The 14,161-nt window shown below is 42.6% G+C and overlaps 1 protein-coding gene across 3 annotated transcripts in view; it reads right to left on the bottom strand.

Moving 5' to 3' along the window:
- Nucleotides 1-14,161, bottom strand: part of NFATC1 (nuclear factor of activated T cells 1) — a 154,546-nt gene that overhangs the window by 139,841 nt on the left and 544 nt on the right. For 2 of the 3 annotated variants that reach the window (XM_045007804.1, XM_045007806.1), the window contains exon 2: nt 1,652-2,753. In XM_045007804.1, the coding sequence (XP_044863739.1) occupies nt 1,652-2,753 (1,102 nt within the window). Of the gene's footprint in view, nt 1-1,651; nt 2,754-8,610; nt 9,250-14,161 lie in introns of those variants that run through there. The other variant, XM_045007805.1, reaches the window with a different exon arrangement.

Below are 14,161 nucleotides of genomic sequence, written 5' to 3'. Positions count from 1 at the left end.
CAAACCAGGAAACATATTTTACACAAGACCAAAACAGTGGAAAAAATGTTAAATACACAGCATAGGGATGCTCAGTTTTGTACATTTCACCTTTCTTGTTTGTATTAGCACATAGGAATGTGGTGTGCATTCTGAGTGTATATAATAAAAACAAGAAGAGAGGCTCTGAAAGATATTTTTTGTCAAATTGTCATATTATTTCCCTGGAAATTTTAAACAAAAAGAAGCCTGCCTCTTTCAATGAATTTATACTAGTTTATACCTTTGGAGGGAGAACACAAAAGCCTTTTTAAATATGTAAGACGGCCCTAAGGGATTTGTCTGGTGCTATACAAACCAAGGGCCCAATCCTGGAAGGCACTGAGCATTCACTACCCAGCAACTTCATTGGAGAGTGCTTAGCCTCTCCCAGCAATTGATCAGCACTGTACAGGATCAGACTGCTAAAGAGAACTCAAACAGATGCTTGAGCTCATTCTACCTACAAAGGAGAAGGATGACAACTGGGTTTGAGGCTGAAGAGGCATAGTACTGTTTGTTGTGATACAAGGTGCCACAATTTGTTTAGTTGGCTTCTGAAGATAGGAAGATGCCACTGATAGGAAGATGTTGCATTGATTAAACTGTGAAGTGGGGAGAGAAGAGGGTGGCGGGGATAGGTGTTTTCCCTACATATCCACCTTTTCTCTTCACTTTTAAAAACACAGTTTAACTTTCATTTGCAGGCAGCTTGTCGTGTCTGCAAATTCACTGACTTTTATGAGAGGAATTAGAGGACTTAGGCTAGCATTTGAACTATTTGAAAACCAAACTTATCTTCTACAGCATTATCCCAAGGAGCATCACCCTCTGTGTTCATTCTTTTTCTAGGAAGACTTAAGAATGAAACCCTTTACATGAGGACAGGACATGGTAATTACTCTTTAAAATTCGGAATATTATTTGGCTTTTTCTTTGCTGACAATACAGTGTTACTGTGTGATAAATAAATTTGTTTTACTAGTTCCAGTGAGGTTTTTTTTAATAATTGAAAGAACAATGTCAGAAAAAACCTTTGTCCTTCCCCGCGAAGGAAGGCAGATGTAGCTTTCAGATGAAGGGAGCATAGTGTATAAGTGTATTGTACTGCATAAAATAACCAAATCATGTTGTGTTTTTATGCCCTGAATAAAAAGCCAACATGGAAAGAGCCCTGGAAGAGCCCCAAGAGCAGGCACACCTGTGGGGCATGCCATTATTTTATGAGGGGAAAAAATGAAATGTTGAACTAATTAAGTAAATCCAATGGCGTAGCAGCACCATGTTGTCCTACTGACTGACAGAGCCATGGTTCTGAATGTACCTGTATTCCTTGTCTCTAAACTGCCAGGAATGGGGTTCTAGTCTCCTGGGAAAAGCATACTGTCTTGCCAGTTTAACTCTCAGATGAGTGACTCTTAGAACTGCATTTTTTACCACTCAGTGTTTTCATGAGGGTCACTCCACACACCAGAGATGCAATATTATGAAATGGCAAAATAGAGCAGTTAAATATTTGCAGGTGGAGAAGTGGGAGGAACCGTGTTTGGGAAAGGATAGTTGAACTGGAAAAGGAGAAAAAGTACATATAAAAATGTTGTTAGAATTTCTTCATAGATTCAGGAAACCTTACCTCATGTATGATGTAGGACACAGAGACTTTGGTTTGGCCCATTGGTATGGATGCTGTGGCACAGAAAGATACTGATCACAGAAGTTTCCTTTCCGGATGTGCTGAAACCCGGAAAACTCTTCTGGTGATAAATCAGCAGTTGGTGATATGGTCCCATGATCCTCACCACTTGGTTCAGTCTTGAGAGTCATGGATGGGGTATGATCTATTGCAGTCTTCCTAGATTTAATAGGAATCCCATCATTCATATCTATTGTGCTGTCAGTGGTAAGGGCATTGATAGCTGCAACTATAGCAGAACTGGTATACTGGTTAGTGTTTCCCAGCCATGTATCATCAGTTACACTAACCCGAGGAGAACTCTGAGGAGAAGGTGTCGGAGAGTGGTGTGGTGAGTAAGAGGTCTGCCTACCATTTAGGCTGTATTTTCTTTTGTTACAGGGAGAAGATGGTCTTGAGTTGCAAGCACTTAGCCAGTTTTCCTCTGTAATGCTTGTTCTGGGAGACGTAGATGGAGAATGTCTTGGTGAATTAAGTAAAGTACAGGCCACCATACTGCGTTGATATCCTTCCTCAGTGTCAGTGGTCTTAGGAGACACACATGGGGACTGCCATGGAGATGTTTGGGGCGAAGTATAAGGATAAGAATAATTGGATTCATAGGAAGAAGCTTCAGAATTGCAACTTCTGGAAGACAAGCTACTTGCTGGACTCAGGCAAGATGGGTCTCTGTAAGCCTCAATATTTGGTAAATTCAAAGTTGCAGTAGAAGGTGATCGCTTAGCATTTGGGATAGCTTCCTCAACCTCGGCATCATGGAAAAACTGGTTGTTATTATGATGCAGTCCCGGATAAGAAGTTATCTCAATTCTGGGGCTTTCTAATGCTGGAGCTCCATTAGGTCTGACATTTGGAGACAGATAATATCCAGAGGCCCCACCATCAATGTGTCCTCCATATCCAGAAGGATGATTTGTTGATGGGACAATTGAAATGACAGGATTGGATGTCTGAAGGCCATGACATGGAGTTGACAATGAGGAATGTGCCACATTTAGAGGCAAACCGGCATTTATATTTGAAGATGCATAATTATAGTGTTCTGAAAAAAATAAAATAAAAATGAATGACATGAGGTGTGTTGCACATATATATTAACCGACTAGTCTACTGAGTCTTCGTTGAGCATGATGCTATAATCACATGAAAACAATGGCATTCCTGAGCAATCTATAATACAGACATGCAAAGTAGTTCAAATACTGGAGGCTGGTACTTTTGAAAATGTTGGTATTTTGGTGGCACAACAAGGCAAATCATCTCTGGGGAAATTGAGTTTCTGTATCTCCAAGGCACTCTTCTGAACAGTCTTAGATATAAACCTTAAAAGCAGAATTCTGCCTTCAAACCACAGAGCTGAAAGACTGCAGTGATACTGCAGACAGAAACTTGCACTTGGTGTAAGTGAGCCAGGGTCCCCAAAGAGAAAATAAATAATAGTTAAATAAAAACAACATGGAGAGAATATAATATGAACAACATGATCAAATCCATTGCACTGAAATCACATACAACTAGAAGTTCCACTATTTCCAACTGGTTCCAGTTAACAACTCAATTTTGGAATAGAACAAGTCTATTGGCCTACTCTGGTTTCTGAGACAAGCCAGCAGAAACCAGGTAAAGGATTCACACGATGATGAAATACACTGGAATTCCATTAATAAATAATATCCAATAATCTTCTTATCGTTTAAGCACTGACTGTGTTCTCTCTCTTCACCTGTATTTTATCAATTTCATAACATTAATTACAACACACATTTTGAAGTGCTGGCACAGTTACACAGTTGGTGTGGAAATCTAGGAGAGTCAGAGATCACCAAACAATTCCATTTGAATCAATACCATTTGGCTTACTGAATGACCACTAGTGAGTCACATGAACGTGATGTGCCTTAGGCCCCAATTTTTAAAGGTATTTAGGCATTGTGGCACTCAACATTACCACACACAACTGATTTAGGAGCTAAATGTAATTTACAAGAGGAATTTGGGGATTTACCAGCCAAGACCCCATTGACTAGGCTATCCCAAATGCTTAAATCCCTTTTGCAAATGACATTTAGACTCCTAAATCGGTTAGGTGTTGCAATGCTGACCAACATAATGCCTAAATGCCTTTAAAAATCAGGGGCCTCTGTCTATTGGACTATAAAGGGCTACATTGTACTTGCTCTCACATGGTGCACTTTGGATTGGGACTTGGAGGAAGGAAATGAGGTAAGGTTGCACACAGCCTCTCTCTCACCCACAATCTCTCTGTGCAGGAGCCAGGGATATCTGCCATACTGCTCCGTGCTAGTGCCCTTGTGGGGCTGCAGCCGTACCCTTCCCCTTCACACAAGACAGCAAAGCTAGCTGGCCAGCAAAGGCAACGCATTCTCCACCCTATTAAGAGGCAATGCTGTGGGCACAACTCGCCGGTGTCTTTCTGAGCTCCTTTTGGAGCTGAGACAGCTCTGGATCACCCCTCCTTCAGGCCAGTACCTTTACACGTTATATGGCCCCATATTGGGAAAAGAAAACAAAGCCTTCCTAAAATAGCCCCTGCATTTTGAGTTCAGAGGATCCTTTGCTTTCAGTTTAATTCCCTGAATTAAGACTATAACTAGCGCTAACGTTCACCAGCCTTTTAAGGATTTTGTTATGGAAGAGGTACCTTCTCCACTCCTGAATGATAGCAATGAAGAAGTAAGGGTTCCCTACAATAGGAGCCCTTTCACACGTAGTGTTTGTTTCCTTCCCTCTCCAGAGGCAAACACCCCAGGCAGTGATCATGCCTTACCTTGCATGCTGAGATCCGGAAAAGCTTTGTTAATTTCCACAGCTGTTATTCCCAACATGACCCAATCCTCAGTAGCACGGAATATGCAAATGAGCTTCTGAGCTTGTTGCACCAATGCAGGAGCTAACTCCGTTCCTTTTGTTTATCAACCCTACTCAATTTGATGCCATTATCCAGCTACACAGTGTTCAGATTTCTTAATGTCAGTGATTCAAAGAAAGACTATATTTACATAAAATTAATATATTTTAGCTATTTGATAGTAACTCTGAGATGTTTATACTGATTTATATCATGTGAGGCATCATTAATGTGTTCAACACCTATTTCAATCACTTTCTACTTAGCCTTAGGAAACTGACTATTTACCAAGAGAGGTTCATTACATTACACTAGAACATGTTACAGATGAAACAAGAATATTCAGAATATGTTCTAGTTTCACACTTTAACCAAACACCATGAAGGGAGGAGATATCTTAAGAAAAATGCTATTAAAAATAAAAAAAAACCTGGCCAGTGACACCGTTCACAAAGGTATGTAGTTTTGTCATCCTCTTCTTTCTTCCTAACAGTATGCAATTGATAAGGCTCTAATCTTTCCTCGGTATTATTAATAAATCTTGTTAACCTGCATTATTTAAAATAATCCTTATTTCATGCCTAAGAATAGGTTATTTCGTACTACACCAATCCATAATCTGAATGACAGGGAGTAATTTGTAAACAGATTTGGATCTAATGAAAGGCAGCAGGGTCCAGTGATGGCAGGCAACGGACTGAGACTCAGGACACCTATGTTATAGTCCCAGCTCTGCCACTGACCTGCTGTGCAACCTTGGGCAAATCACTTTGCCATTCTGTGCCTCTGTTTTCCATCCCATGTTTATCTGTCTTACCTATTTAGAGTGTAAGTTATTTGGGAAGGGACCATCTCTTACTCTGCATTTGTACAGCACCTAGCAAAATGAGGCCTTGATCTCAGTTGTGTCCCCTAGGCAGTACTGTATTATTAATAAATAATTATTAATACATAAATTATACCCATGGAATCATTTCCTTTTGTGGTCAGAAAACAATCAATTAGTTAAAAGACTCCTCCCATAATGCAACAAAAAGGGCATATATAATAATAATACCACCTACCTAGTAAGCCTTGGTGAAATGCATCTACAAGGAGACTTTTGAGAAACATACCTTTTAAGCACCACAAGTTAATTGTCACATGTCCATCATGTAGAACCCAAGCAGATTTTTTTTAAGGATTTAATTGTCACCATTTTGTTAAGGTAAAGTAGCAAAATGGTGGCATCTTAATAGGACATATTAATTATTATGATCACCATAGGTGACATTCATGCCAATATAATTAAGGACTTGTCTTGGATTCCATAATAAATCTGATTTATTTAGCAATCTGGCCGCCAGAATTCCCTGGGAGGTGAAGCTTGATGCACAAAGTTCTAATAGTCACAAACAACTTAAGTATTTTGAAAAGAAAAATTTGAAACAACAAAGAAAATCAAGGCATTACGTTTCTGAGTGACTACCAAGCATGCATTGTACACGTCCAACAAAAAATTCATCTGGATTTTGACATGTGGAGTGAATTCACATGATGGATAGCGACAGCTTTGATGGTGCCATTTTGGAAATTAGCTCAACAGTCTGCACCCAATGCGATGACATGCAGAGAACCCTCAACTCCCACTGACTTACATGGAAATTATGGCACTGCACAATATTGGGCCTTGTATTGTGTGTTAGCACACGGTAGTATAACAAATATTGGAACTGAACCCCTGATTTTGTGACAATTCCTAAGCATACTACTTTTCCCTTTATGGTGACAGAGAACTACCCCTCTCTTTTCCCCCCAATTAAATTATAACATAGAAGTTTCAGGTTTCAGAGTAGCAGCCGTGTTAGTCTGTATCCACAAAAAGAACAGGAGTACTTGTGGCACCTTAGAGACTAACAAATTTATTTCAGCATGCATCCGAAGAAGTGAGCTGTAGCTCACGAAAGCTCATGCTGAAATAAATTTGTTAGTCTCTAAGGTGCCACAAGTACTCCTGTTCTTTTTATAGAAGTTTCAATCCTTCTACAGCCTTAGGGGCCTAATCTTGCAAAGTGCTGTTTGCTTCTGGAAAAGTGTTGAGCACACACAGGGTTTTTTTTGTTTTGTTTTCGTTTGGTTTTAAGGGTGACAAACACTGGCACCTCACATGGACTTCAAGGGGCGCTAAGGTTGTTCAACACCTTTTCACACACTTGACAGAGTTTAAGGCCAGAAGGGACCATTCGCTCATTTTGCATATCACAGGCCATCAAATGTCACTCAAGCACTCCTATATGAAGTCCAGTGACTTTAGCTAGACTAAAGCATTTTAGTCCTCACGAGTCCACAGGCACAAATCAGAAGAGACTGAGGGGCCACCAATGCCTGAGTCTCCTGCGTTGGCAAGGAATTGATTAGGTTGGATATGCCCTGACAAGCCCTAGGAAATGATCCATTCCCTCTCTCATTTTGATGGTAAGCGCCTATAGACAGCAGCCCTCTATATTTGTACAGTCTCTAGCACACTGTCTGAATTCAATCCCCTTCTCCCCTCCTCAGGTCCCTGCCATTCTGATCTGGGAGAAAATTCCTTCCCGACTACAAATTAGGTGATCAGTTAGACCCTGAGCATGAAAGCAAGAGACACTGGCCAGGCATCTAAGAAAGAGGATTTTTGAAGATTGGACTATTTCTATTTAGTTGCTTAAGTCCATATTTTCAAGATGCCCAAGGGAATTAAATGGGATTTGGGCACCTGACTCCCTTGGGTCCCTTTGCAAATTTCAGCCCTAGGTGCCTAACTTGTGGTATCCAGATTTGCAAAACATATTGACGTTATTAATTAATGCATTTGGACATCATGTATGTTCCAGAGGAGAGGGCAATAGATGGTCACTGTGTAAGTAATACAAACGCAGCACATTAAACCTGCACACTGAAGAGCTGCAATACTATACTTGGAGTGTTATTTTGACTGAAAGTCAAAACTTTGGAATGTAGCTCTAGTGATGCTCAGGGAGGTGGAGGATGAAGTGTCTCCAAGATTCCATTACAGGGTCCAGTTGCGTGTGACTGGGAGCAACTCCAGCACTGAAAAAGTGGCAAGTGACATCTCCTCGGGATGAAGTGACAACACTCTTCTCTCCGCATGCCAATTTCAGTGCCAAACAGTAGGTTTCACCCCAAGGATGAAAAAAATGCCATTGGACTCTCACACTGTGTCTCAGGGTATCTGAACTGTACCGTCTAACTCAACACCAATTAGAGACAAGCCTGAAGCAAAATTCTAGATCAAAACACACCTGGCCCCTGAAGGGGACGGGGGTGGGGGGAAGTTTGAAATCCAAACTCAGCTCCGGATTTCACCACTGGCTCTTCTTTTTGACAGGTCGGAACCAAAACCCCAGATGCAAACATCCCCAACTCTACAATATTTAAAATTCAGACGTGGATCCTAACATCACAGGCTTCTCCGTCATTTGGATGGTAAACTCCTATAGACAGCCATCCTGTGTTTGTACAGAGGATTGTTCAATAGATTGCACACTCAGTAAATAACATTTTTCTTTCTGGACTGAGTACACCCCAAAAGTCGAATGTTTTCCCCATCCCCACCCTAGCTCCAAACCAAGAAATGCAAAAGGGCTCCCTTCCCTGCAAACGTTATAGCCTCTATCTGCCACCTCCCCCCAAACACACACACACACACATACCTCCTCCTCCTCCCCCCAACACCGCTGAGGCTCCAGGGGGCAGCAAGGTCTGGCAAAAGCAGCACTGGGGTGCCTCCACCTCCTGTTGTTAGGAGCAGTACTGTTCTTAGGACACCATACAAACCCCCTTCCGCCTCCGCCTGGCTCCCCAAGCCCGCCACTACTTGTCCTATTCCGTCCCAGGGGGCAGCCCCGCGTTGGGATCACTCCTACGTGCCCCCACAGAGCATCTCAGCACCACGCCACCTGCAGCACGGAGCACGTCGTCAGAGCCCTGCAACCAGGGAAGCCCTGAGCCCCGGCAAAGGGGGGCTGCTGCTGCCTAGTCTGTACCAACCTTTGCCAGCGGTGCAACCATCGCCCTGGTTAAACTCGAAAAGGAAATCAAAGTCAAACTCTTGTTCTTCCTCCAGGCCAGTCATGTCTCAGGAGACGGCCGCGGCGCCCCAGCTGCCACCCCCACCAGCTGGGCGACAAGGAGCAACTTTTCTCAGGCTCTGCCTGTTGTGTCTCGGGCTGGGACCCCAGGGGGTGGGCTAGAGCCGATGGGCTGCTGCTCCCGCTCCCTCTGGGCTGTGGGTTAGCTGCCGCCGGGGCTGTGAGCAGTGGGAGAAGCAGGCTCTGGTCTCCTCTGTAATTTCTGTGCAATTCAATCAGCCGGAGCTGCTTGCTGCAGGTACAGTCACCCGGCTGCTGCGGGCGGCTTCTGGGCTGTAATGTGACCCTCCCCGCCACTGTCTGTCTCTCTGATCCTCCCTCTCTGGTTGTTGATGTTTCCGGGTTGATATAAACAATCGAGTTGCTCTGCCTGCCTCTCTCTAGTTCCTTGTTTTAAAATAACCCCTCGGCGCGAGTTAGAGAGAGCCCCGCTCCCCACCCGGAGAGGCGGCTTAGCCAGACAGGTGGGCCGATTAGTCAGAGCGGCTCAAGCGGAGCGATGGGCCTCGCCACACTCCCGATTGCCGCGGGCGGGTTTGCTGCCCTGGCTCATGTCTCTTTTCTGTGTGTGTCCCCCCCCCCCCTTTTTTTTTTTTGCTAAAGTGAACCGTAAAACTGAAACCCACGCTCCCTTCCCTCCCCCTCCTACGGACACGTGTCTGCGAGCTTCTGGCAGAGCTTTGCTCTGCCGCTTTCTGCGGTTACTAATACCGCCAGGATGAACTCTCTCTCTAGCCCTCTCCTCCTCCCTCCATTTTTGCAATGTTCCTGAACTGCCTTTAAAAAAAAAATCAGTGTCTCAATAAAGCAGGAACAAAGCGAAAAGGCTGCAGAGGCTCACAAGCCAGCCACAGCTGCAAGCTGGAGGGTAGCGGTACTGCGGGGTGGGGGAACCGCCATGGAGCAGGAACCTGGGAAATGAAGGGGTTTCTGTTCCACTCCACCACATTGGCAGACACATTTTAATTGCCACCGGTTTCAAGTTTCCCGGACCGCACTGATTACAAAACTGGGAGCAGGGGGGGGGGAGTTCTCTCTTCTTGGCTAACTGACAACCCTTAATAATGGGCCCTCGTGATGAGGAGGAGTTCAGCTTGCCAGCCTGTGTGGGCTGGGGACTTCAGGTTGCAGTGCAAAGCCGTGCTACATGCGAGATGTTGTTGTCTGGTCACAGCAGTGCCCCTGAGTTGCCTTTTTTTTTTGGCTAGCCGTAATATGTTACATTTAGTTGCAGCACCCACTAGTGCCAACTGCCATAAAAACACATTACAACGGGACTTTTAACATGATCTATTGTATTGTACACGTACGGTGGGGGAAAGGGGGAATTCCCTGGGTCAAGTCTTCAACTTCATACTGAGGGGAATTTGCAAATTGTTTAATGACTATTTAAAAGAGAAGCATAATGCTCCCCCGCCCCCCCCCCCGAATTAGCGGGTCACATAAACGTCGTTATTTGCCCTCCTTTAAAGCTGACAAGAAAAGTTCCAGTGCTCTTTGACGGGTGTCTGCTGTATTTTGCCCTGTTTTGTTTTAAAAGTGACACTTTACAAGAATGCTGTTCTTCTCTATTTGGGAATATATTTATCTCGGATTATACGAGCCAGTTTTAAAGACTACACAATACAAATGACCTCACCGCCCTAGGAGCCAGGACTGAGATGAAACTGTTGAGCTCCCAGAATTTTTAAAGTTGGATTTCAAAGGAATATTTTGAAAGCAGTTATGGAAACGACATTCCCTTATAAACTCAGGGAATACCATTTTCCAGGCTAATGTCTGAAAACTCCATTACAAAGTGCCAAGAAAATACATTTTTTTCGCATCAGAATTCATTCTGTTTTTTTCTTTCCATCACAAAGTGTTGTGCTGCAGTTACAAACTATCTCTTATGATTTACACAGTGCTGGCCAACATCTGTCCTCAGGCAATTTACTAAACTGATGTTGAATTTATGGTGGTCTCTGACTTATTGTCTGATTGTTACAGATACTGCTAAAACGACTGAAATTTCCCCAGTCTTCATCTACAAGTCCAGAATTGGGATAGGCTGAGTGGGGATTGGTTTTGGAGCGAAGCGGGCTGTAGTGGCTGTGAATAGCACATCTGTGCAGTCGATTGGCAGGCCAGACGGCTAATACATTGTGTAATGCTTGTGTACCAACCTTCTTTGCCTTTGCAGGGTTTCCATTATTTCTTTGCCCCCAGCTGTTTGTTCTAAGATGCAAGGCTGAATCACCAGAGTTTGTAAAAGGCCTTGGCATCAACTTAAAACAACCCTCCGGAACAGGAGGATCTCTAAGGTGGCTGGTTTAAAGGTTTTGAGGGAGCAGAAGAAAATGGTGGGAGAATGGAATGACTTCTCCACCGAGGCTAATAAATGTACTACTACTCCCTTTCTTCGTCCTCTACAGCCAGCACTATCAACCTAAATCCACATTCAGGCGTCTCAGACCGTGGTCTGATTTTCTAAGAGGCCGAAGAGCCAGGGCTGCTATTGACTTCAGTGGGAATGCTCAGCACGACTGAAAATCAGGCCAGGTATTGCTGCCTAAATATGGCTTTGGCGCCTAACTTTAGGCAGCCCGGGTTGAAAACGCTAGGATTTGTGGCCGTTGGTTTTCTAGGCGTTGCTACTTTTCGCTCAAACCGGCAACTTATGCAGAACTTCTCCTTGAGCCTACATATTGCGAGTTTCATTTTCTTTTTACCCAGCTACACTTCGCTCTGGTTTGCCCTGTCTTAGAAATAGTTCTCAAGCAAATGTTTGTATTTTGTTGCCTTTGGGGTCTGAATTATAGCTAAAAGCGCAGGTAAACTAGAAGTGCACTTCCTGACCAAAAAACCCAACAAACCCCCCAAGTGTTCATATTCACTCATTGGGTTATTACTGCTGACCCAAGGGAAGACATTCTATAAAGTAAATATCATTCCTATTAATGATTAGTTTTCCATCACTTCAAACCGGTTCACCTTCCCTTAACATAAGAAATAGTAATAACAAACTATTTGTGATTAGCGGGACATATTTGTCCTCCATCTGAGTCCCTGCCAATGATACACGAGGAGGGGCAGGGGGAAGGAAGACTCATTACAAAATATCCGCTACATTTATGATTGAATCGTTTTCATTTTTGTTTCTACACCCTGGTACCTTCGATATTGATCGATGGTTCGGAGCTATTTATTCATAGACAGTTTGATTTGCCAGTCCAACAAATATTAGTGTCGCCGGTGAAATGTTGAGATTGCCTCTGAAGAACTGCATAGGAATACAGAACTCAAGTGATGGAATGCGTCAAGATTGAGTGACTGTGTCCTATCTGTTAACAACCTGGATTAAAACAATGCCATTAACCTAGGGAGACCCTCATTACTTAAGGGAAAACCTGTTCTATTTCTAGGAAGAAAAACTCTGTGAATGGTTGTAAGGTTATATCGACACTCTTCCCGCCCCCCAAAATGACTTTGAGGCAGATCCTCAGCTGGTGCAAATTGTCATAACCCCATTGACTTCAATGGAGCAATAACAATTAATACTAGCTGAGGCTCTCGCCCCAGTTGTGTTCACCACAGTCTGAAAGACAGTTTCAGCTTTAAATAACAGTAATGTTTGATTAGTTTTAACGCACAGCACTCCACACTTTGGTAGATTCCAAAGCAGCATTATACTGATCCATAAGGCTTTATAATAGTAACTTTTCCCCCCACTAAGAGTGATGCATAGTTTCTTCACAGTTAAAGTTTAAAATAATATAGTTGATTGTTGCCACTTGGCAGTGGTAAACCTTAATTTGCAGAGAGTCAATCTTTACTTGTAGAGTTCCCCTATGTATTTACTGCATTAGATCATTCTTTCTGTTGGCCTAATTTCCAAGTCCCTTGAAAAATATATCAACAATAAAGTGAATTATTGCAGATAGCTTGTGACATTTTAGCACAGGAATCTGAAAAGTTATTTAATTAAGCAGGAAACCATAGAAATAAAGAGGAATCTCTCTTTTTAAACCCTCCCCCCATTTATGTTTTTGCTTGTTTGTCTTCAGGATTATTTTTTGAAGTTAAACATTTTGGAAGTCCTCTGCATGCAGCATTTGAAAGTTCAAGAAGGCAAAAGCTATGACACCTCTACAGACATTTACAGTTACTTACTAATATTGCAATAGGTAACTTTCATCTAAAGAGGCGTTTGAATGATTTCAGTATCAGAGTCCAATAATCCAGCAGCACTTGTATTTATTGTACGGGAAGGATTCTTTCAATTGAAATCTAGTGAAACCAGCTGTGCAAAAAAGGTAGCCTAGCATGCTTGTACAAACTCAGAAAATAAGCAGCATGTTCTATACCCCAGAGCTGCTCGAATAAACACTATTGACTAATTTCACTATCAACTTTTTAATCACCTTGTCCTTTTAAGATGTCTGGCTTTAATTACACTGAAGAGCGGTATATCAAACGCCCTCCCTCATTTGGAAGACTGAAGGCTTGAATCTATACTGAACCAGGTTACTGTACTGATTCCAAAACAGAAAGCTGAAACGTACATGACACCTGCCAAGAGAGGAAAGTGACTTATCTGTGCTACAGTCTGTCATTCATAACAAAAAGAATGGTGATTCCACCAAAAGGCTTTGATTGTAATGCTATTCTGTACAACAATAGTTTTATTATTGTAGAGAGTGCCACGGGTTCCCGATGCCTTAGGGGAGAAAAATGTCCTGGGACTTTAGAACTTCCATTTAAGTCACTGGATCAGGCCCTTGATTTAAAAAAAACCCCAACAACTAGTGGTCAGAGGTTACCTTATTTGCAACCCTAAACATGGGCTAACAGTAAAATATTTCAAAAGACCTGCATCCAAGATCTTCTCCCATTAACTTGGCTAATGTATTTTCTCATTTAGAACATTTTGGGACTGTGGGTACCGAACGAGCATTCCAAAAAGGAAACGAGTTGTCATAAATAGCATAATGTGTACTATAATTGCATGTTACGAATTAGGACACAGTAGGTGTGAGAAAACATTCCCCCTCGTGTACATGAAAGAATAAAGTAGTAAAAACTTCGGAGCTTTTATTTGTTTGTTTTGATACCCTGGAGGAGGGATCATCATTGTTAGGTTTCAGATTACCCTGAGACTTTTTGTTTTTACAGGGTTTTCTAATTTTTCGAAAAGTTACACATGGTTTTAGTTATAGGGTGTATTCTAGCAGAAAACCATATAGCACTTCATCATAATACAGTCGTTTCAAATGTGCTATTTGCATGTCAGAAGTTAGTGGTTAAAAATGATTCAACAAGCTAACTTCGCTCTGCGCACTATAACTCCGTGAAACATTAACACACAGCACACACTCAGCCATACTTTAACTCCACAGTATCCTGGGATGCCTAGAGCTGGACAGAGAACTGTTCCCCCCTAAGCCTGCATTAATCAAACTACAAAATAC

This window comes from Mauremys mutica, chromosome 2, assembly GCF_020497125.1.
Source record: "Mauremys mutica isolate MM-2020 ecotype Southern chromosome 2, ASM2049712v1, whole genome shotgun sequence".
In the NCBI taxonomy this organism is placed as follows: Eukaryota; Metazoa; Chordata; order Testudines; family Geoemydidae; genus Mauremys; species Mauremys mutica.
This window is presented reverse-complemented; position numbering and strand designations above follow the sequence as displayed.